The following is a 23925-nucleotide window of genomic DNA, read 5'->3' as shown; positions in this document are numbered from 1 at the left end:
CCTGCCTGCTCCCACCCCCATCGTAAAGGGCTGCCTCTCCCCTAGGTGAGGAGCTGCTTGACTTTCTGTGGTCCTGGAGCAGCAACCGCAGCGGTGGGGATGATTCATAGGAGGGAGGGCAGCCGTGGAGGAAAGGAGCCTGGGCAGCTCTCTCTGAGCTGGAGGCAGGGGCCAGGCAGTGTGAGGGAGGCCAGTCCCAGGGTCCCTGAGTTCCCAGCGGCTCCTCCCAGTCCCCAAGGCTGCATTCAGCCTGGGCCTGCTGGGACTGGAGAGGAGAGACTCAGAGATCTTCTTACCAGACAGGCTCACAGGGAAGGAAGCAGCTCTGGAGGAAGTGAAGCAAACCAGGGAGGGAAAGCGGCAGGAGTTATGAGAGCCCATCCGGCCTGCTTTATGAAAGCCCTGGGTCCTGGGACAGCAGACTTTCACCTGGGCCAACGTGGTGCTCGTTGTGGCAGTTTCCACCACCCCCTGGCTTGACAGGATTCACCCCAGAGCTAATTTTCCAGTTTCCAAAGCACCAGCCCCTCAGAGGCCCTCTCCCTCCCTCCTCTTATGGCCTTCAAACGAATAACATCAGCCACAACAGTTTGCTATGTGCCTTCTCTTTCTAAGGGCTTACCAAGCATCCTCTCTCTTACATTTCCAATAACCTCTAAGAGACAGGCTCCACTATTACTCCCATTTTACAGATCAGGAAACTGAGATTTAGAGAAATGAAATCACTGGCCCAAACCAAAGATTTGAACCCAGGTCAGTCAGTTCTTGCAAGGAGATCAAAGTAGTCAGTCTAAAAGAAATCAACCCTGAATATTCATTGGAAGGACTGATGCCGAAACTGAAGCTCCAATACTTTTGGCCACCTGATGCGAAGGACTGACTCATTGGAAAAGACCCTGATTCTGGGAAAGAGTGAAGGCAGAAGGAGAAGGGGACGACAGAGGATGAGATGGTTGGATGGCATCACCAACTCAATGGACATGAGTTTGAGTAAAGTCTGGAAGCTGGGGATGGACAGGGAGGCCTGGCATGCTGCAGTCCATGGGGTCACAAAGAGTCAGACACGACTGAGTGAATGAACAACAGTCTGTTCCCAAACCCCTGGGCTCAAGCACCACAGGCCTCTGACATCTTCTTCCTCTACATGTCCTGTCCCCCGCCCCCCTCGCATCCCCGAAGAGGGGATCCTGGTGAGACCTATCCCCAGTCCCTAACACCAAAGACTAGATCAACCCACACCCCCGAAGAGGGGACCCTGGTGAGACCTATCCCCAGTCCCTAACACCAAAGACTAGACCAACCCACACCCCCGAAGCGGGGACCCTGGTGAGACCTATCCCCAGTCCCTAACACCAAAGACTAGACCAACCCACACTCCCCCCAGCCTCTCTCCTCCTCTCTTGGGTGCCAACACTGGTCCCACTGCTGGAATTTTTGAAATCTAATTGCATCTGCATTCTCCCTCAGGGATTCACAATCCACAAGTGATTTCTAACCACAGACACTGGCATTCCCTGTGCCCACGCCACCTTCCAACACCCACCTGCGCGTGCCACACAGACACACGGGCACAAAGGAGGTGCTACCGCCCCGCTGCCGGCTGGGCCCGGGGCAGATGGAGCCCCAGCTGTTTCCAGGCTCCGGTGGGAGGCGGGAGGGAAGTGACTCCAGCCGCTCCACCTGCACCCCACCCCCACCCCCCTGGGGCTTTGAGGGATTCATTTCACAATAATGAGAATCACAGTATGAATGGTAATAATAGGAATCCGCATTTCCAGTTTGCAAACCGTTTGCATCTCATCACCTCTCGTGACTCTCACAAGCACAAGGGGCAGGTGCTTTTCTATTTCCATTTTTCAGGAGCTGTAGAGGGCCTCACGGCTGATTAGAAGCAGAAGCCGGGTCCCAACCCCTTTCTCTCTCCCTGTCAGTTAACGTTCCCTGTCCTGCACTGTAAATCATCATGACATCTCAGGGCTACCATGTGTCAAGCATCTATTCTTGCCTAGATTTGGGCAGCACTTTAAAGTGCTGGTTTTGGGGGTTCGCTGGCAGTCCAGTGCTTAGGACTTTACACTTCTGCTGCAGGGGTGACAAGTTCAAACCATGGTCCAGGATCTAAGATGCCTGAAGCTGTGTGGCATGGCCAAAACAAATAAATAAAATCAATATGTCAGTTTCTATACTCTTTACATTATGTTCATTGTAAAAATGAGGTGCCTCAGAAATGTTAAGGGTAGAATGGCAGTCTAAAGAATGTTCCCGCAATAGAAGCACATCACTCTAGAAAATTGTATAGGAAGGAAAAGAACAGAGCTTCTAATGGGCTCTTTAGGGAAAGTGGACACCAAGGATAATGCAGAATGCCTTTTCCTTCTCCTCTGCATCCCCCCACCACCCCTCAAGCACTTTGACTGTTACTGTCAGCTGTTTCTACTGTTGCTGTTGACTATATGTGAGTATATCTGTCTTCCAGGAGCTGTGAGTTCTTCAAGGACAGGGACTGGGACCTTTGCAGCCAGCACCTTGCCTGGCACACCAGAAGGGCCCAGTCAACAATGCCTCCTTCACAAAGGATGAAGGAGCTTGTGCTCACCCCTCCCATCTGATGGAAACAAGAACACAGAATCGAGTCACCCAGGGCTCAAGGTTTATCCACATCAAACACCACTAAGGCGTGAACCCCTCTGTTAGCACCCTCATCAACTCTTCCCTGGCTTCTGCTTGTATGCCTCTAGTGACAGGGTGCTCGCCTCTATATTGGAGGTCTTGGAGCCATCCCTATAACTTCCTTCTACTGATATAAGGCAGGCCCTTGGGTATATGCAGGAGTCACACCTAGTGGGACACTAGAAGTGTCCCCAAGCCAGTGGAGGCAATCAGGGGTGCCACTGCATACCAGTGAGGCTGGCGCCTGCCCTCGGGCATGCTGCTTGGAGGGCAGGAGGAACTCACCATTCCTGCTTGAGCCAGTTCTGTTTAAGGCAGTGAGCTGAGACTCTTAAGTGGTCACAAAGGCTACTACCAAGCCCTGAGACTCCAGTCAGGTGGATTTTGGATCTGTGCTTCACACAGCACACCTGGGAACAGTCCTGATCTGTATTCATACATTTATTCACTCATTATTGGCTATCACTGGCCAGGCACTTGGTTGGCAGCAGGGATGGTGACGCTGTGGGCCACCGCACTGCCTCAGGATCAGAGTTGTTACCTTGCTAATTAGACAGCTAACCGTCGCTGAGTGCTTCCTGTGAGACAGGCACTTCCTGTTTACTTCCGTGTAAAGGGCATAGCATTTCCCACCCAGTCCTAACTCTCAGGAGGGTGATGCGAGTCTGCTGGGTACCCCAGCTCTGAGCACCTGATACAGTCAGTGCCCAGTAAGTGTGAGTTGCTGCCATTTAAATCTCCACAACAACCACAGCGGCTCCTAGTTTTGGTTGCCCCATTTTGTGCACTGAGAAATTCACACCGCTAGAAGACGGGTAACTCGTCTGGGGCCACACAGTTCCCAAAAGGCTGAGTCAGGATTTGGATCTGGGCCGTCCAAGATCCCGAAACCTGATTAAGGAATGGGTGCAGAAAAAAAGGAAAAAAAAAAAAATCAGAGCTGGAGTCAAAATGCCCACCTAGCTAGAAGCCTGGGGGAACCACTCACCTTTCTCTGCCCCCTTTGTTTATCTTGTGAAGAAGAGGGAGTTTGTCAGCACCTCCTCCCTCACTGAGACCATCAGCCAAGATAGAGAGGGAGGTGTTTTTTCTAGGGAGGAGGTTGGTGGGAGGTGGGGTAGGGAAACACATTACTGGTAACAAAGGATTGAAACGAACCCAGAATCTTGGTGTGTGTCTAGGAAGTTGTTGCTGTAGGAATCTAGTTTTAGGCTGAAAGGGTCCCAGAAAGCCTGAGATCCCCAAACTCCATTCTCACCCCTCTTCCCCACCACAGGATGTGTGGATATAAAAAGACTCACCACAGTGCCCCGCCCTCCCCCCACGGTGCCAACGAGCCCCAGATAAGATCCTTGTCCCCCGGCAGTGCAATTTGCTATTAGGCTGGAGAATGGAGATGTGTGAGTATCCGGGGGGTGGGGTAGGTGGGGGGGTGGGGTAGGTGGGGGGAGGGGGATGGCGGCGGGGGAGGGCGGGTTGGAGGGGTTGATGGTGTCAGGTTATTTGACAAAGTCACACCAAATAAGGGGCGACCAGAAGGGTGAGCCTAGGCTGGAAGCCAGAAGGCTAAATGAAATCAAACATTAATCCCTGCCGTCTATAAAATGGGATCCATCATCCCGGCCCCATAGGTGGTTGTGAGAATTACATGAGTTAATACTTGTTAATTCCTGCAGCACGCGGTGCCTGGCACAGAGCGGGCGTTCAGCAAGACGGGGACCATTGTTGTACAACTGTGTTCTTACACAGTCAAAGCAGAGTCCTTTTCGTTTTAGATACTGGCCTAGGCCCCAGGGGATACCCCAAGGATATTTAAGACAAGGTGGCTTGCCAACCTATGGGGGTGTTGATAGTCTCACCAAAGGAGAACTTGCCACGAAAGTCTTCCCTGGGAGGCGCGGGCCCTCGGTTAGGATTCCCGACTGCCTTCCCCCCGGAGCGTGAGCGCGCCCCCCGCAGGCCATCTCCAGGAACGCCTCTGCTGGGGAGCCCGGGGGGCCCAGTCCCCCCAACCCCTCTCTCCCGCCCTCCCCGGCGGCCACCCTCGGGGGCGAGGCAGCCCGGCGCGTGGGAGGGGACGGCGCGCCATTGGCTTGTGCGCGGAACTGAGAGGAGGGACCAGCTCGGGCCGCCAGACTCGGGCAAACCCCGGCCGCACAGGGCGCCGCGCGCAGTCCAGCCGGCCCTGCCCTGCTCTGCCCCGCGCGGGCGGCGCGATGTGAGGCGCCCGAGGGCCCGAGTCCCCCAGCTCCGCGCAGCGCCGGCGCCAGCAGGCGCTACGAACGTAAGTTCTGCTCCCCGCCGCCGCTTCGGAGCCTCGCACTTTCCCTTCCCGCCGCCAGCCGGCCGGGTGCCTGCGCAGCACAGCCCAGCGGGGCTCTCGCGGCCGCAGGGACCGCCGGGGACAGTGAGGACCCAGTGCGCGCGAGCCGGGCGCCCCAGCGCCTCTCGGCGCCGGCAGGTTCTGCCGGGACCCCGGGGATCTCCGGCCCCACCCCCATCCTCGGCTCTCCCGGGCGCCGTCCCGCAGCCCCTTCTGGTCCTCTCGTTGGCGCTCTCCGCTCGCTGCCCTGTCCTCTGACTCGGTTTCCCTTTCTCCTCCGGCTTCCTCCCTCCTCCGTCTCCTCCCCCCTGGACTGTTGATTCCGCCCTCCGCCTGCCCGTCTCGGGCTCGGGCTCTCTGCTTCGGAGCGAGGGAGAAGCCGAGCGGAAAGCAGTTTCTCCCACTCTGGGGTCTGACTCGGTCCCCGCGCTCGGTTCTCTGTCCCCTCCCCCGCTCCATCCCCGTCCCCATCCTCCTCCTCCCTCCATTGTTCCCAGGTCCGGGGTGCGCGCGGCACAAACTTGCGAGACCCTTTCCTCGCCCCCGCTGGGTCGAGGCTGGAGGTGGCGGAGTTCCCGCTGCCCACAAGTCTGGCCGGATCTTCTGGTTCGGGCGGCCGGGGGCGGGGAGCACCGCGGGCGCCCAACAGCCCAGATCTACCGCCTGGAGCCCCCCGGCTCGCAGGCTCGAGCCTCAGAAAGTGGGTGGGTGTCTGGAGCTGGGAGATAAAGGACCCATGGGAGGGGGGAGGAGCCAGACCGAGAGACCCCAGTCTCCCGGGTTGGGAGCAGCAGAGGCGGCAGCCGCGCCTAAGCCCCAGTTGTTGGGAGGGGGTTAGGGACGCACAGGTGGAAACCGGCGCTCCCCACTCTCCCGAGCCGCGCGCTTAGCGGGACGGGGGCAGAGCGGGGCCATTGTCCTGGCGCTCGGCGGACGGGGGCTGCCAACCCTGGGCCGTGAACTCGCACCCACCCTGGGGGTCCGCAGGGGAGCCGGCAGAACGCCGCGCCCACTCCCCGGCGCCCCCAGCGCGGTGGGGATCTCGCTCGGCGTCCTGTCGCCCCGCCCTCCCCCGCCCGGTCCTGGACTCCCGCCGCCCCCGCGAGGCCCCGGGGGAAGCGGGTTTCTACCCGGGAGCGAAGGGGGCGGGGGCGGGAGCCCGGTAGAGGGTGGAGGCCGAGAGCCCCGAGGCTTCTCCCCGGCTCAGAGCCCAGCGCCGACGCCCAAGGCCGCCTCGCCGCCCCACGGGCCCCGCACTTCCTGCTTGATTTCCTTCGGACAAACTTTTCCTGGTGGGGCCGTCCTGCGGGGAGGGCACCGGGGATGGGGATGCCCGCCCCCACTGAGCAGCCTCTTGGACCTCCAGCCCTGGTGGCCTGTGGGGAGGGGGCTGATAACCTCTTCCTCCAGCCCGCAGATACCAGGGACTCCGTCCTCCGGGCAGGTCCATGGCTCTGAGTTGCCACCTGGAAGGAGGTGGTGAGAGGGTTGTTGCAGAGCCAGGAGGGGGCAAAGTCCATTTTTCAGCCTCGTTCCGTTTAGCCCAGGGGGAAAGACGATTTTTCTTGTTGGGTTGTTAGTCTAATAAATAAGACCAAGTATTCTCCAGGCCTCTGTTCCCCCATCTGTAAAATGGGCCCTCTGGCTTCCAAGGTCCCCTCCAGGCCCCATTGTCTTGGGAACCTGCGGCTCTGACTCCTTTTCTGCCCGCTTGCTGTCAGCTTAATACATCCTTCTAAATTTGGAGTGGAGGGCTGAGGCCCAAAGCCCTCCACCCATGCTTGGCTGGTTAGCACCTGCTGGATCCTCAGCTCAGGCCTGTTCTCTGCAGCTCTGTCAATCCCACCCCCACCCCAGGGCCTGCAGCCCCACTCTCCACTGCCTCCCCTCCGGCAGGATCTGATGGTACTCTCTCCTCTGTCTACTGGAGGAAGGGCTTCCTGGTGCTTGTTGGTCCTAAGGTTGGCATGGGAGGGACAGTGGAGTTAGCAGTGACCTGTGATATTCACACAGCCCAGAACTGTCCTTTCCTTTCCTTCATTTACTGAACAAAACTGTTAGTGAGGGCTAGGCCAATGTGATTGAATGACCAAACTGCCAGATATAGTTCTGGGCACTAAGAGACAGCTGTGAACAAAATTGAAAGATTCTTGCCCTTCTGGAGCTGACATGGAGTAGGGGAGGGACAAACAACTGATAAAGTAAATAAGCAAATTATATAGTATATTGAGAGGTGAGGCAGGGGGAAGTTGAGTGTTGAGGCCAAGAGTGGGGTCACCATTTCAAATAGGGTGGTCAGGGTGGTCTCCCTGAGGAGGTGACTTTTCAGCTAAGGTTTTGAGGGAGAGTGAGCTTTGCGGAGAGTTTCAGGGACTAAAGATCTGACAGAGAACAGCCTGTGCAAAGGCCCTGAGGCTGGAATATGCCTGCTTTTTTTGAGGAACTGTAAGGAGCCAGCGGCTTCTCTGGTGGCTCAGTGGTAAAGAATCTGCCTGCCATTGCAGGAGACCTAAGAACTGTGGGTTCGATCCCTAAGTCAGAAAGATCCCCAGGAGGAGGAAATGGCAACCCACTCCAGTATTCTCGCCTGGGAATCCCAAGGACAGAGGAGTCTGGCGGGCTACTGTCCATGGGGTTGCAAAGAGTCAGACAGGACAGAGTGACTGACCATGCAGTCAGGAGCCAGTGCAGCTAGGGTAGAGTGAGAGGGTGGGGAAGAGGCAGGAGATGAGGCAGGCTGAGAGGGGATACGCTCTCCCATTTCACAGATGAAGGAAGTGATGCTCAGAAGTGACATGTGAGTAACCCCAGGGCCTCAGGAGAGGCAGCTGCAGGGGGGGCTGCCCAGTGTTCTAACTCCAAGCTCATAATATTTTCCTTTCACCCTGCATTGCAACCATTTATTCACAACAGTGGTTGCGCCTCTCGCAGGGCCAGGCCTGGCCAAATGCTGGGGACACGGAGGGGAGCCACCCAGGCTCAGTCCTGGCCCTCCCCAGGTGCTCCCTCCCCACCTGTGGTCAGTACACTCAGGCTGGCATCTTCCTCCTGAGCCAGAGTGACCCGAGTTCCCTCTTGCCACTTCCTTCCTATGGCCCCTCTCCTATAAGCACCCCTGACTCCGTAGCCACATGTGGCCGCTCCAGGGAGGCCTGTTCTGAAGCTGATATGGCCAGGGGAGAAACTGAGCAGGGAAGTTGAATTTCCTTGTCTGAAAATAATAGCAACGTGATTTTTGAGCATTCACCAGAGATCAGCACTGTTTTAGGTGTTTCTGTGCCGCTTCTCATCGGTGGGAGGTGCGTGTCATTATGACAGAGGAGGAAACTGAGGCCGAGATGGTGTCACAGGCCCAAGGCCATGCAACTAGCAAGAGATGGAGCCAGATGTCAGCACAGGTCTTTTGAGTCATGCCAGAGCCCCACATCCTGGGGAAGGTGGTCGGTTCTGGTCTGTGGTTATGGCCCATCCAGGCCCCTGGAGAAGTACCGGGACCTTTCTGCTTCCCTCTCCCAACCCACCCAAAGGGCAAATAGCTTCTTGCTTATGAAAAAGTTGGCTCAAAATAGTGGAGCATTTCTTCAGGGAAACTCCCTTTCTCCTCCCCTCCAAGTTTCTGAGCACCTTCAGGGGCACGGGAGATGGGAGGAGTCGGAGGGGCAAAGGATATGTCCACTACCTTCTCATAAGAACTCGTGGGATCTGGAAGCCAGATTGTCCTGATGACTGGCCCCACAGGGCCTGGAAGCACCAGCTGCCTTTGAGGGCCCTGACGTGGTCACTGGGCCAAGGGGGAGGTTGGCCCATTCCTGGGTTGAAAAGGATGGAAATTCTCCGTGTGTTCTGCCCTTTATGAGGGTAGGGACAGGGATGCCCCTCGCAGTGACTCCTGAGTGGCGCTGGATGGTCATCAAAGGGCTGCCCCCCCCACTGCGGCCCCCGCCTCCCATGTCCCCTCCTTCTTGCCCCTTGCCTGCCCTGCCCTCTCACCCTCTCCACCACAGCAGGGGATGTTTGTTTTTTTTCTGTCCCTAAGGCCTTAGAGATGTTCGTGATGAAAATGTGGGCTTTCCTCTGTCCTGGAAATTCTGTAGCTTCAAAAGAAAGAGAACTAGTGGAAAGGCAGCAAGGATGTGTGTTTCCAGAGCCAATGAGCGAGGTGCTGGTGGGACTTGGGGGCGGGACAACCTGTGCTGGATTCTTTGCTGGAACTGGAGTGTGGCTGGTGACTGACAGGGTCTAGAAACCAAGTCAGGAATATCACAGCCAGGAGGGGCCCTGGAAACCACACTTTCATTTTTGAGATGGAGGAAATCGAGTCCCAAGATCAGGCCCCGGCTTACCCTCTCCCACGGGGGCAGAGTCTGTTGTTGACCTCACTTGTCCTGTCTCCCAGCCCAGTGACTCAGGACTCAGCCTTCCAGCTTCTGTCAAAGCCTCTGCTGCCAGCTCCTGTGTTCCTGGAGGTTCTTGGAAATGGGTCGTGGAATCCCTTTCTTGACTACCGAGCCTTGTCATGGGGGCAGGTTTATGTCCCTGCGGGATTCGAATCGTGTTTTTTCCTCTCCTTGGCCGGTTCTACTCTGTCGTCGTCGCCCTTGACGCATCCTTAGCCCCGATGGTGAAGCTGGTACCTGAGAGGTGGATGAGGCGGCCCCGCCCTCCCCTGACTCACCGGCTACTTGTGAGACGAGGCGGGCTGGCCTTTAGAATAACTGTGCTCTGCTCTCGAGGGACATGCTGCAAGGAAGTCCTGCCGCGGGGTACCCTCACCTCGGCTTCTGCCCTTAGCCTGTGTGCACTGAGAAAACCCCCTACCCCGGTGCAAACCTGCACCCCAGAGGCCACCGTGATCGTGGCCGTGATGCACAGGGTGACCCTGCTGGCAGCCCAGTAAGTCAGGCGTTGCCACCGTGTTAACAGTCAAGGGACAGAGGCTCCAGGAGGTCAATCTGCCCAAAGGCACAGGACTCGTGGGGCAGAGCCCAGAGACTTGGACCCTTGAGACTGGAGACTCACTCTGCCTGAGGGCCTAACCAAGCGGAGGGTTCAGGGCTGGGGGTCTTTAGACCCCCCTCTTGCCCAAGGGGCTGATGGGGTGCCCTAGATGCTTCTTGATGGACTGCAAGAAGGATGATGCTGACTCTGGACCTCCTGGCCCCCGAGGTGCCCTTGCTGGGGCTCTCCCCGCCTCCTTTCCCTCTGCCCAGAGCCGGGAGACTCCGGCTCTCACTTCCCCCGCTCCTCCGCTGCAGGTTCCAGTCCCCATTTCCAGCTATTTTGTACCAACGTGATAACAGAACAATGGGTCTCCCTGCAGCCCTCCCCAGGTCCTGCCAGAGTCACAGGCCTTCATCCAAGGGAGGCTGGACCCCAGGGCGGGGTTCAGATGCTGGCAACCCGCCAGGGACTTTCAAGGGGAGATGTGATGGGGAAGAAAGCTTAGAGCTCGGTTCTTGTTGGATGTCATGTTCACCACACCACACCCCCAGCCCACACACGGGCACGTGCACACACACACACACATGAGCTCCTGTCTGAATATCCATTAGGCACCATTAACTTGGTTGGAATTTCAGCTTTGTCACTTAGCCAGAGACACACATGTGCGTAAGTCAGTTGGGCCTTAGTTTCTTTATATGTAATACAGCCATTCTCATCGGGCTCTGGGGGTGAGCGCGGAGTTCCTGGTCTGGAAGTCCTTGTCCACTGCCTCCTTTCCTGGGGTGGATGATCGGGGGGGCGTTTCTCCTTACAGGTGCGCTGGCCCTCCTGCAGAGGGTCATGTTTGCAAAGGAAGCAGCTCTTGGCTCTGATGCTCAGCAGCAGTGACTCCCCACTGAATCACCAGAGGCTTGGCAGCTGGTGGGTGTTTTGGGCCCCCTCCCCTGCCAGTTAGGTTCCTAAGCCAGCCCTCTTGGGGGCACAGTCTCCACGAAGGGGACTGCTCTGCAGTCCATCTGTTTCTATGGAAACCAGGCTTCCCGGGAAGGCTCTGGGGGGGTGTTGGAAGAGAGGTCCTGCAAGACTGGCACGGGAGTGATGCCCCAGCCCCACGGATCTGCTGTGGGGGCAGGGCCTGGACAGCTGCCCCGTTAGTGTTGTTCATTGCTGTCCTTTGTGGAGCACCAGGGGCCAGGCCCCTCCACTGCCTTTTCTCAGTCTGTCTAATCAAAACCCGGTGAGCTAAGAATTCGTCCTGTGGTTTCACAAATGAGGAGGCTCGGAGAGGTTAGGCAACTTTCCTGACATCACAGAACAATTGAGAGAAAGGGTTGGGGGTTTGAACACACGTTTGCCCAATCATTAAGTATACACCCACCCTCCCATCCCCACCCCCGATCCTTGTAACACCCCCCCCCGCCCCCCGCCCCACAACACTCCCCGCCCCAGTGAGCCCTTCTCTCTTGGCGCAGTCTCTGGGGCATTGCTCAGCCTCTGTCCCATCACAGCCCCTTCCGTCTTTCAGGCTCTGGGAGCTCTTTCGGATAAGGAAGGTGGAAGGGCCTACAGGGGGTCTGATCTTGGCCAGCAGGGGGCCTCAAAACCCTTCCCCGCAACTTTTGTCACAAATTTTTGTTGAGCTCCTCCCACACCCCTGAGCTGTCCAGGCCCCGTGAGCAAAAAACCGTTAGTAAGCTCTGCCCTGTGGCATTCCCCTCCAGATGGCTGCAGCTTTCTGAGGTCCAGGGAGTGGGGTCTCATCCCACGCTCTCATCCAATCTCCACCCATTTCCTGGGCACCCCAGATGCCAGGGAAAACCCTTGCCACTCTCGGGGAGTCTTCAGCACCCCTGACCTGCTTGCCCAAGGCTGCCTGGCCGGAGGAGGTGCCAGATTGAAACCCAGCTCTGCCTGACCACAGAGTCCCTTCCCTGCCCTTTCTGTGTCACCAGCTCAGGCATGGCCCGGGGCAGCGCTTGCCCGCCCTGGGCCTCAGCTCTCTGTCTTGTCCTGCCAGTGTTTGGATCAGAGCCTCCCCTCGGGCCCTGCCAGCTCAGAGAGTGATCCTGAGTCTTCTGGGTGGGGTGAGGGAGGCCTGCTTGCCTTGGCCCCACTGTCTGGTCTTCGTCTGTGCCGTTGAGTATCTCTGTGTCCGGGGGCCCGTGGTTCTCAGGTGGGGAGATTACCAGCTCTACCTTCAGATCGCTGGGTCCTGGGGAGGCCAACTGGCCCTGAAACGCTGAAGGATGGGCCGGAAGTGGCCTGTGGCCACCACTGAGGGTTCAGAGCGGCGAGGGCACTGTGCCCTAAGCAGGTGCCCTGGAGGAGGGGTGCTGCAAAGCCCTGGAGGAGCCGGGGACCTCGGGGTGGGAGGAGCAGAGGGCAGTGGTTCAGAAAGGGGAACAACTGTTGAGGCCCGTGATTTGCTGGTTTATTGGGAATTGAGCTCAGAGAAGCTGGCTGGGGGCAGCATGCAAAAGGTCATGAACGTTGGGTCTGGGGGCTGCAAGCTGAATTTCCCCTTCTCCTCTCCTGGCTGGTGGAGAGGCAGCCCTCCTCCTGCCCCTCTCTCACTTGCCTTGGGCAGCCTGGCACCCCCCGGCGGAGCCCTAGGGGCCCTTCAGGAGGCAGCAGGGCCTGGGAACAGAAGCTTGACAGCTGTGACAGGCAGGCTTTTTCCACTTGCACGGCTGGGTGAGGAAAGAGGAGGTGGAGGAGCTCAGCCTGGCTTGGCCCTGGGCAGGGAGGAAGGGCGCTTTGCTGTTGGCACCTGCCCGTACACACTCCCTCCCTCCCCCGCACTTCGGCAGAGTGCCCCTTCTCATTAGCACAGGGGCAGAAACTGGGAGAGCTGCAGCGCCTTACAGAAGCAGGATTCGAACCCAGGTCTGGCTGTCCCAAAGCCAGTATCCAGCTGGGGTGCAGCGAGGGAGCGGGGGACACTCCCTCCATCCTCTTAGGTTAAAGTCTCCTAAAAAAGACACCTGGAGAGGCCTTGAAAGGGAGGACAGTTCCCGAGCAGATGGGGGTGTGTGGGGTCGTCTCCGGATTGGATGCTTAAGGATTGGTGAGAGCTGCCCACCTGCCCTCCCTGGGGGACAGGGCCTGGTCCTGGGGTCAAAGGGCCCCAGGACTCAGTGCTCAGAGCAGTTAGCTCCATAGGGCCGGCTGGCTGCTGGGGACCCTGCTCCCTGGAGATAAAGTTCAGGATCTCACTTTCCCTGGGAGGCTGCAGGGCCCGTTGTCGGTGGTGAGCTCACTGCCGGGGCTGGGCCCTGGGCTCCAGGGGTGGCGACAGTGGGTCCCCCCTGCCCAGTTGCCTGACAGCAGTGTCTGTGGATAAGGCTTATCCCACCTCAGCGATGCTGGACTTCTGATAGTGCCCAGGACGCTGTGACCACCCCCCCACCCCGCCGTCCATACCAGCCCTGGGCCTGTGGTGCCAAGGGAAGCACTGTGCTGTGTTGATGGGGAGGGCACAGGGGATCAGAGGAAGGCAGCCAACCCTGCCAGCAGGGGTCGCTGACCTGGCCTGGAGCGGCAGCCTTAGGTGATGGGATTGAGCTCTTGGGGCTTTGTCCAGCGGGTGGAGATGTTAGGAAATGCTAGTTCGGCCATTCTCCTGATCCTCCCTGGTCTCCATCTGAGCCCCTGCTGCATAGGGGGGCATGGGGAGGAGGGGGTGTCTGTGTATCAGTGCCCATCTCAGCCGAGCGCTTGGCGTGGACCCGGCACTGCCCTACGCTCTCCCCATGCGTGTTTTCTCACAGCATTCCGGTGAGGGAAGACCTTTGGCTTTCACAGCTGCAGATGGGGCCACTGAGGCCCAGAAAGGTTAAGTGACTTGCCCACAGGCACACAGCTAAGAAGTGGTAGACCTGGGCTTTGAACTCCGGAGAGTATGGCTTTGGCAGCTAAGCTCTTCCGGCTTTAGCAGTTAGCTGACCCTTTACAAATTACTTTCTGGCCATTATTTTGCCTCCTTTGACTAGCCCTAGGGAAGATGTAAGGATTCTTGTTTCCATTTCACAGATGAGAACACTGGGGCTCAGAGAAGCAACTTGCTCTGATTGGTGGCTGACAGATCAGCTTCCCCACCCCCACCCAGGCTGTAAGCTACTTAAGGGCAGAGGCCGGGTGCCACCACCCCGTGCCCGGCTCACAGCTAAACCTCACTAAACGCACTTCTTTCATGTAAACATGCAAGTGGTCTGCTGTGTGCTGGGACCAAGCTTCCCTTTTTGCCCCTGGATCTCTAGGAGCTGAGAATTACAGCTCCATTTCACAGATGGGGAAAACCGAGGCTCAGAGCTACGTGACTTGTCCACACAGCTAGTAACAGGCACAGCAGGACTGAGTCAGGCAGCCTGGCCGGTCTGGGTGAGAAGGGTTAAAATGCCAGGGAGACCTATATGAAGGGCCAAAGTCAAGTTTGAGAACAGCTGATGCTGGGGAGAACGTGAAGGAACAGGAATACGCATGCATTGTGGGGAAACGTAAACGGTTCGCTGCTTTGGAACGCAGTCTGGCACTTTCTCCTAGAGTTGACTGTAGATTTACTGTATGTTGTCATTCAATATAATCCCACGCCCAAGCATTTACCTTAGAGAAATGAAAACTCATGGTCACCCCCGAACCTGCACACGAATGTTTATGGCAGTTCTGTTTCACTCTGGAACAACTCAGGTGTCCGTCAGTGAGTGAGTGACGGGGGAAACGAACTGGTATGTTGGCATCTGGGAATACCACTCTCCTTCCAAGGGGAAGGGACCGTCCATACGCACAGCGTGGATGGGTCTCAAAGGCACGATGCTGGATGAGAGAAGGAAGCGGGTCTCCGAGGTTATATACTGTATGATTCCATTTAGGTAACACGTGTGCACAAACAGAACTATGGCGACAGATGCCAGATAACAGATGGGTGGTTGCCAGGGGTTAGGGCGAGGGGAGGGTCCTGATGTGGACGGGGTGGTTACCTGTCCTCGCGCTACGATTCTTAGCACTACAGACCACAGAGAAGGTCCATTTTGCTGTATGCAAATAAACAAAAGACCAAAGGGGAGGCTGGAAGCGGAAGGGTGGCTGCCAGGTGCTTCCTTGGTGGAGGGCCGGGTGGGGGCCAGGCCTGGGCTGTTCCTCGCAGTGGCTCACTGACTCCTGTGGGCAGCCTCCAGCGGTCCATCTGGCATCAGGAGGGATGCAAGTCTAATTATACCTTCTACCTGGATCTCCAAGAAGGTGGTGGGAAGTGACTGGGCTGTGACAGTGCCTGGGCCGCCTCCCCCCGCCGTCCCGCCCCGACGAGCCCAGTTACACCCTGGCTCCCCAGGCTGGGGTTGGCGGCCACCTCCCCTCTGACTGGCACTGGGCATTGGGCTGCCTTCCAGGTCACCGCCAGTTGCCACCATCCATTCCCCGAGCACATGTATACACGGGAGGGCAGAGCATAGCTACCTTCTTCTTACAGATGAGGCGCTAGGCTGCTGGGCTTAGGAGGGCTGCTGGGTCTGGACATCACTCACAAAAGACTTCTAGTCAAAAGCAGACACATTACTTTGTCAACAAAGGTCCATCTAGTCAAGGCTATGGTTTTTCCAGGGGTCATGTATGGATGTGAGAGTTGGACTGTGAAGAAAGCTGAGCACCAAAGAATTGATGCTTTTGAACTGTGGTGTTGGAGAAGACTCTTGGGAGTCCCTTGGACTGCGGGGAGATACAACCAGTCCATTCTAAAGGAAATCAGTCCTGGGTGTTCATTGGAAGGGCTGATGCTGAAGCTGAAACTCCAATACTTTGGCCACCTAATGAGGAGAGCTGACTCATTGGAAAAGACCCTCATGCTGGGAGGGATTGAGGGCAGGAGGAGAAGGGGATGGCAGAGGATGAGATGGCTGGATGGCATCACCGACTCAATGAACATGGATTTGGGTGGACTCCGGGAGTTGGTGATGGACAGGGAGGTCTGGTGGGCTGCGGTTCATGGGGTCGCAAGAGTCGGAAACGACTGAGCAACTGAACTGAAACTGGATGACCATTATCTCCAGACTCGGGGCTGGTGTGCGCCGTGCCCAGTTCATCCGGTCTAAAGCCACAGTATCTGAATATCCCGCCGTTTGAGTCTTTGTTCCGAGGTTTGTTTTCTGGGTGCTTTATTTTGTTTTGAGACACCGGGAGGCTGGAGGACTGGAGGTGACCTGGGGATATGTCTGTGTCCTCCCACTGGAAGCCCTGGCTGCGGCTTGGAGGCTGAGACGTTTGCTGGGGCCGCACGACAGGAAGACCTGTGTCTGAGGCCTGGTCAAGGGCGACTGGCAAGCCCACCTCGGGTCCCTGGCGGAGACACAGGCAACTTCTGAGCCTTGTCGGTTTTCGGGGGGTGGTTCTCCTGCCCTGCTGGAGTTACTGTGGGTGGGAATGAGGTGCAGGAATGTGGGAGGCACCTGGCATGGGTGGGGCACCTACTCGGGTGGGGGCTGCTTCCATTTTTTTAACCTGGTCTCTGTTGAACTTCATTGAACTTGGCTTCCTCATCTGTAGAATGGGTACAAGTGGTACCCATCTAGCAGGATGGCTGTGGTCACAGGAGGCCAACTTCTGGACACCTTGACCTCATTGTGGCTTACACTGTTGTCTCCGCATAGATTTTGTGCTGACTGAAGGTGAGGACGGCCACTCAACCCATCTCAGTGTCTCCATCGCCCGGCACACAGTAGGTGCTCAAGATCCGGCCGGAGGTGGAGCTGGGGGAGGCTGGCGACTGGGGGCCTTCGCAGCTTATGGGCGGTGGGTGGGGACAGCAGGGAGAGGCAAGGCCGGACTGCTGCCCCTGAGCCCGGCCAGCCCTCCTGGCCAGCCCTCCTCTGGCTTGGCTGGGTCCTGGGGTCCCCCCTCCCCTTCTTTCCAGTGCTGGCAGGCTGAGTGGAGGTTGTCTGGGAGTGTGGGTGGGTGGGTGGGAGGGCTTGCTGGGCAGTAGGAATTGTCTGGGCAAAAATTCAGTGGGGGCCTGGACCCCAGCACTCAGGACCCCTACCCAGGCTTGGGCAGACCCTTCCCTTTTTTGGCAAGGCTGACCCAGGCCCCAGTTAACTCCCTGCATCCAAGAATCTTTGGGTCTGGTCTCCATCTAGGCCTGAATGCCTAGTCCTAGGCCTGCACTTCCCCTAGGACTGTCTGTAAGTCTCCCTCCAGCCTGGTCACTGGGGGTAGGCCACATCCATTTAGGCCAGATGGGCTGATAGAGCTGGAAGGCCTTAAGACCATCTGCTCTAACCCATTTTACAGATGAGGAAGTTGAGGCCAGGACAGGGCAGTGAGTTGCCCGTTTCATCCCACAGCTGGGTGATTAGGGAGCCCAGAACTAAGCCCAGGCCCTCCGAGTCCTCCTCTGGTGACCACCTGCTGCCCCAGGCTGACGGGGAGGCCTCCCCCAGGCCCCAGGCTGGGTCTGGCCGCCTTCTGAGATCTGGATGCTGGTCAAGGTCGGTGGCTGAGACTGGTGTCTCCCTGCAGCTCTGCTGCAGAGGCCGGGCTCCAGGACAAGATGGCAGCCAAGCAGCCCCCGCCTCTCATGAAGAAGCACAGCCAGACGGACCTCGTGAGCCGCCTGAAGACCCGCAAGATCCTCGGCGTGGGTGGGGAGGACGACGATGGGGAGGTCCACCGCTCCAAGGTGGGCTGGGGTCGGAGGAGGGGCCCTGAACCAACCACACATAGGGGTCTGCCTCTGAGCACCAATTGGAGGAGGCGGGTCTGGCCCACTGTTTGGGGAGAAGAGTAGCTGAGACCCATATAGCTGCAGGGGGCCCCCAGATTCAGCTCATACTTTCTGGAAATGTAATGGATATGTCAGAGGAATAGCAGCAATAATGAAAACGGATGGTTGGAATTAGTTGAGTGCTGATTATTTGCTTGTTATGGCACCAGCTGCTCTGTAAGCATTATTTAATCTTCCTGTTAGCCCTCGGAGATGTAGGTTCAGTTATTAACCCATTTTATGGATGAGGAAAACTGAGGCTCAGAGAGATTAAAGACTTGCCCAGGACCACACCAATAAGTGGTAGAGCCAGGCTTCAAGTCCACAGCGGGCAGATGCCTGAACTCACATTTCTCAGCCCCCATATTTTCAGCTTCCACTGGGCCCTGGTATCGAGAGGAGGTAGAGAGTGGCCTCAGTGTGGACCCTCCCAGCCTAGGTGACTCTGGCTAAGCAGAGGCACCCAGGTGGGTTCCTGGGCATCTGGCAGGCTCTGGGAGGTAGGGAGTGAACTGGGCAGACAGTGCTGCCTTCTGACCCCTCTCTGTCCACAGATCAGCCAGGTCTTAGGCAATGAGATCAAGTTTGCTGTTCGAGAGCCTTTGGGGCTCAGGTGAGCATTGACTTGTGAGTGTTGGTTGGGGGCAAGGCTGTGGGGAGGGGCCCTGTGTAGTCTTGTCCTTGGTTCCCTCCTCCAGACCGGTATCTTGCCTGGAGAGGGGAGGGTCTGGGCTGGGGCCTGGGGGTGGCAGCGAGGGCTCTGCCTCTGACCTTCCTCTCCGCGTCTCCCCAGAGTCTGGCAGTTTGTCTCTGCTGTGCTTTTCTCCGGCATTGCCATCATGGTGAGTGGGACCCGGTGCCCTCCCCTGCCCCGGGACCCCCTGCTGCCGCTCCCCACAGGGCCACTGGGCCATCATGCTGGCGCCTCTGCTGTCCAGGCCCTCTGGCCGCCTCCCTGACCTGTGCGGATGCTCATCCCCCTGTGCCCTGCCCTAGAGCATCCGAGGTCCCCTGGTCCATGGTCCCGACTCTGTCCTTGGAACCTGAGATCTCTGCTGCCATGGACGGGGTGGGGGCAGTCAGGGTCCTGGCCCTGGGCTGCTGCTAGGGAAAGAAGGGAGATGACCAAGGGGAAGGTTCCACAGGGAGCCCCTCACCCGGAGCCTCCCGCCCGCTGTCCGCAGGCCCTTGCCTTTCCCGACCAGCTCTACGATGCGGTCTTCGACGGAGCGCAGGTGACCAGCAAGACCCCCATCCGCCTCTATGGCGGTGCCCTCCTCAGTGAGTATTGCTGGGCGGACGCTGGGAAGGTGATGAGCAACTGGGGCGGGGCGTGGAGGGCGAGGGAAACCTGGGGGGCCTTTCTTTTCTTTGTGCTGGCGCTCGCTTCCCTTCAGCTGCCGGGTCTGTCTCTGCTGGGTGTGTGCTGCCATCTTGCGGCCACTGGTGGAACATCGCCCGTGGTTCGGGGCTGTTCTTAACCATCATCTGAGACAAAGCACTTACTGAGCGCTTGCTGTGTGCAGTGCTCCACCAGGGCACTGGGATCGAGAGATGAAGGCAGCCCAAGCTCCGCCCTCCAGGGTCTCACAGCCTAGAAGAGGAGGCGAAATCAGCACAGCGTCTGTAAAACCCTCGCCACTTCTAGCAGTGCCTGTTAGGAAACTGAACGACGTTTAAAACCCAGCGCCTGTGGTGTCCCTCCGCGTCGCCAAAACTTTCTATGGCTCCCTATTACCTGCAGGCTAAAGTCCCAGTCTGATGTTCAGGGTCATCTGTGGGGTGCAATCCAGCCTCCCTTCTAAAATCTCCCTGCCTGTGAGCGGGGGCAGGGGATGCCTGGGGTCCTGGCACCCTGCCTGTGAGCGGGGGCAGGGGATGCCTGGGGTTCTGGCTACTTTGCCGAAGGGAAAAGGAGCAGACCTCTTGCCCCCATCTCAAGGGGCGGGGATCAGGCCGCCCCGCGCCCAGTCCCCTCGTCCTTACCCCCAGGCATCTCCCTGATCATGTGGAATGCTCTCTACACGGCCGAGAAGGTCATCATCCGATGGACTCTGCTCACTGAAGCCTGCTACTTCTCTGTCCAGTTCTTGGGTGAGTCCTGAGCTGGACAGCTGCGGGGTTTGGGGGGGGGGGTGATGGCGGGTTGCTGATGGGATGCCGGTAGCTTGGTCCCTGACCTCCCAGCTCTTGCCACTTGATTTCTGGGAAGTGATGAAAACCTGTGTGAGGGGGAGGGACTAATGTGGCCGCGTTTACCTGTGTGCCCGCACACCTGTGCCCGCACGGCTGACGTGTGCCTGTACCCTCCTGAATGCATGTCCGTGCACCCACCACCCTCTGCTCCCTTGTGTCCCCAGCACAGGGGGGGACAACACACGCCCAGCTGTGCCCACATGCTCGCCCCCGTCCCTGCCACGTGGGGGACTCACAGCAGACGTACCTGCGGGGTTGGGTGGCTGGCCGGACGCCCCAGCTCAGGACGAGGATGAGGTCAGCCAGGCAGCTGCCCCGGGGCCCCTGGCATCCCGTGCTGGGGGGTGAGGAACAGCGCTCCTGACCCCTGTGCCCTCCCGCCTCTCTCCCAGTGGTCACTGCCACGCTAGCCGAGACGGGGCTCGTGTCTGAGGGGATCCTGCTGCTGCTGGCCAGCCGCCTCCTTTTCGTCGCCATCAGCGTTTACTACTATTACCAAGTCGGCCGAAAACCCAAGAAGGTGTAGCCACCCGCCGGGCCAGGGGCCCCTCTGGGGCAGGGAGGCCCTGGGACCGCCCTCGGGTCCCCTTTGGTTCTGGAAGGCAGTAAGCACCCTGCCCTGGGCAGGCAGGGCGGGTGCCTTCCCCTTCCTCCCTGGATGCTGTGATCTCTCGGGCCCTCAGGGCTGGGGAGGGAATGGGGTCCCTCTACCCCGTCCTGCCCCCCGCACGGTGACGCCTCCTTCTTATGGGTCTCCCGGCCTCTGGATCCCCCTGGACAGAAGCTCACGGGAAAGCTTGAGTCACGGGCCTCCGGCCGGGCCAGGCCCCTTCTTCCCCTATCATGAGACCCTTCAAAAAAGACAGGCTGTGGACCGCCTCCCTGTCCGTCCCTCGCACCCCCTGGCCAACGATGCCCAAGCAGCCAGACTTGACTCCCGCCCCTGCTTGGAAAACCCGAGACCTCGACCCTGGGCCCCTTTCCTTCCATGCAGGCCCTCTCCACACACAGGGGCCCCTGTGTCCCCTAAACACCCAGCACAGCTGTGGGCTGGCAGGGAGCCCTGTGGGGGGCTGCCTTTGATCCAGCACCTCCCTTTCTGCCCCCTGGGGGTAGCGGGGCCCTGTTCTCAGCCCCGGCCTCACTCTTGGCTTCTCTGCCTTGGCCCCAGCTCGTGGAGGCCCCTTCCCTGCCCCGGGCCCAGGCCAGCCCTGACAGACGGGCACCCAGGTAACCCCAGATGCAGGCCACCTGTCAGCGATGGGGCTTGGGGATCAGGCAGAGAGAAAAGCATTTCCTCCTCGCTTGGGCATGTCCTTTGGGGTCTGCGGCACGCCTGACTCAGCCCCCTCGTCCACCTTCCCCCCTTCCCCAGCGTGCTGCCCTTTGGCCTTCTGTCCTGGGTTTGCCACCGAGGGCCGGCTGTGTGTGTGACTGGGTAACCTTCAAAGCTCAGCAAGGCAAAAAGAAGCAGTTCAGCAGGCCGCCTCCACTCACACCCATCTCCCCCAGTGCCCCAGGGGGCTGAGCCCCCTGCAGGCCCAGCACCGTTGTGCCCACCGCCCACCACGTGTCCCTCACCTGACGCCTTCCATCGCTCCATCACACGGGGATTGGTGGCCCCGTGTCCTGGGGACGCATGTGCAGGGAAGCAGGCTGGGCCCCAGACTTGCCTCCTGTCTCAGCACTGTGTTGAAGGGGCAGAGCGGTTGGTCCTGAGGTGTAGCCCAGCTCCGCTGCTGCCACACAGGGGGCCCCCCACCCCTGACCCTGGGCCTCACTGCCCTCCCCCACGCCCACAGCTGTCCCAGTGGCCACCCTCATGGCCTTTGCCCAGTGGTGCCATCGCTGTTAACTGAGGCCCGCCCGGCAGGTCAGGAGTCCAAGGCTGCTGACTGCGGCTGAGGGCAGGGGAAGCGGGACCCTGAGGATGGGCCGGTCCCGCTTGGCCTCCGTCTCTTGGGCTGAGGTTCTAGTCTCTCTATAGAATCCTGTCCACCCGCCCCCACCCCTCCACCGAGTCCCAGGCAGACCCAGAGCCAGTGCAGCCTGTGGGAGGAGGTGGTCCCCTGGCCTCACTGTGTCGAAGCTGACCCATGCTTTTTGAGGCCCGGCTAATGCTCCAGCAAGTGATGGACGGTTTGTCCTAAGAACCAGCTGCTGAGCAGGGGAGGGAGGCTGGCATGGAAGGGGGAAGTGTGGGTGCCGGAGCAGGGCCAGGCCGGGCCAGCCAAGCTGGGGTGGGTGGCACGGCCTTGGCTCCAGAGAGGGTGGACGAGGACCCGCAGGGACGGCGCTGTCCGTCCTAAAAGTTCGGAAAGATCAACCAAGATGGCCCTACTCGGTTCACTCCCGCCAAGCTCCTGCCCCGGCCCTGGCCTCCTCCATCCCCACCTCCAATCAAGACCACCGTTCCTCACGGTCACTATTTATTCTTCGTTCCTTTTCCTTTTTGTAAGAAGCAGTCACAAAAACCAGTGCAGAACCATCAGTGTGGGCGTCCTGTTTTATATTACAAAAACTCCGCTTGATGGATAGTATAAAAAAGGGAGGCTCAGGGGGGATAAACATGATAAATTAGCTCTGCTACCTACGGCACGGAACATGGACAGTTTCCAAAATAGACTTATAGGACCCACCAGGGGAGGGACGAGGGTCTTCTAGGGAGGTGGGGGGCTGGGCCCTCAGCTGGCTTGGAGGATCCTGCCTGGGCTTCTTAGGCGTGGAGAGGAGAGGAGGGGCATGGGATGCTGGGCAGGGTCCCAGCACCCGGCCCCTGAGCAGGAAGGTGGCCTCAGTACTGGGCAAGGTATGTGACCAACTGCACAGTCTCCCTGGTTCCTGGTCTATTTTCAGGCTCCGGAAGTCTCAACAAAGAAACTCCATGCCCCGCCCCGCCCCGCCCGGCCCCACGCTAAGTTGCTTCAGTCATGTCCTGATTTTATGACCCTACAGACTGTAGCCATCCAGGCTCCTCTGTCCATGGGATTCTCCAGACAAGAATGCTGGAGTGGGTTGCCATGCCCTCCTCCAGGGAATCTTAACCCAGGGATCAAGCCCGCATCTCATCCCCTGGATTGGCTGGCAGCTGCTTTACCATTAGTGCCACCTAGGGAGCCCCACCCCCACCCCAGCAGCCCCCAAATTGCCATTTGTACCCATTGAGGGCTGTTGGGGCTGGGCTTTGCCTTCTCAGGCCTGTTCAGAATGGTCACAGACAGCCTTGCAAATAGCTGCCGGCCTGCGTTAATGCTGCAGAGCAGAGGCCTGTTTCCCCTTTTCAGCCCTGGAATGTAGTTGGTGGGGGCAGATCCGGGCTCCTTGACCCTTTATGGAAAGCGCTTGGTGAGACTCTCACATCCACCCTCAAACCCATCTTCTCCCCCAGGTGTTCCTCCATGACCAGCCTTTTTATCTCAGGGACCTGAGGGTGGGGGGTGGTGCCTGATGCCTGGTTCTTCTTACCTTGAAGGCCCCAAATTCTCCTGGGCAGTGGGGACTGGATGGGGCCATTATGCCTAGGGCACCCCTAAACTGAAGCCACATAGTTGCCCAAATTGACTAACCCCAGCCTTTTTTTATTTTTTGGCCCACCTCATATCAGCCCTTTGCCTCTGCCAGGAAGTTGGAGCCAAGTGGGTCTAGAGACCTGGCTGGGGTGCCGGCTGCATGGCCTCCGGGGTCCTGGGGATGCAGGGTCTTTAGGGAGTTTATAACATCATTTATGGAGGTGCCAGGGCAGCCAGGTACAGGAGCACTATGGAAAGATTCAGACCAGAGAGGACGGCGGGGAGGGTGCAAGGCGGGAAGGTGGCAATAAGAGGAGGGTCAAACCAAGTCTTTACAGCAGGCACCGAGCTCTGGTGGTATCAGGTGGCAGAGCAGGGGGGCATGAACTGTAGGCCGCTGCTCCGTCTCCTGGAGGCTGGAAGGCTGGAGGGGAGGCTGGAAGCTAGCATAGGGCCTGTGAGACAGAAAGGGTCCTTCCCAGACCCCAAGGAGGGACAATGATAGGAGGAGAGCAAGGCAACATACTGCC

At 58.6% G+C, this 23925-nt stretch overlaps 1 protein-coding gene across 3 annotated transcripts; it reads left to right on the top strand.

Moving 5' to 3' along the window:
• Positions 1-4735: 4735 nt before the first annotated feature.
• On the top strand, positions 4736-22377 carry TP53I11 (tumor protein p53 inducible protein 11). 3 transcript variants are annotated; one of them, XM_069555526.1, is made up of 8 exons: positions 4736-4954; positions 16579-16646; positions 17447-17606; positions 18245-18303; positions 18484-18532; positions 18875-18971; positions 19683-19784; positions 20279-22377. In XM_069555526.1, the coding sequence occupies exons 3-8, from the start codon at positions 17478-17480 to the stop codon at positions 20410-20412; spliced, it is 570 nt and encodes a 189-aa protein (XP_069411627.1). In that variant the 5' UTR covers positions 4736-4954; positions 16579-16646; positions 17447-17477; the 3' UTR covers positions 20413-22377. The 3 variants fall into 3 exon arrangements, with proteins under 3 accessions (XP_069411627.1, XP_069411629.1, XP_069411628.1); XM_069555528.1 differs by lacking the exon at positions 16579-16646 and having other exon boundaries at positions 4801-4954; XM_069555527.1 differs by lacking the exon at positions 4736-4954 and having other exon boundaries at positions 16564-16646.
• Positions 22378-23925: the final 1548 nt, after the last annotated feature.

The sequence above is a fragment of the Ovis canadensis genome, chromosome 15 (genome assembly GCF_042477335.2).
Source record: "Ovis canadensis isolate MfBH-ARS-UI-01 breed Bighorn chromosome 15, ARS-UI_OviCan_v2, whole genome shotgun sequence".
Lineage (NCBI taxonomy): Eukaryota > Metazoa > Chordata > Mammalia > Artiodactyla > Bovidae > Ovis > Ovis canadensis.
This window is presented reverse-complemented; position numbering and strand designations above follow the sequence as displayed.

Coding starts and splice junctions, on each gene's coding strand:
- TP53I11 (XM_069555526.1), top strand. CDS start 17,478: ATGGCAGCCAAGCAGCCCCCGCCTCTCATGAAGAAGCACAGCCAGACG. Junction 18,533..18,874: donor TCTCCGGCATTGCCATCATG/GTGAGTGGGACC, acceptor CGCTGTCCGCAG/GCCCTTGCCTTTCCCGACCA. Junction 18,972..19,682: donor CTATGGCGGTGCCCTCCTCA/GTGAGTATTGCT, acceptor CCTTACCCCCAG/GCATCTCCCTGATCATGTGG.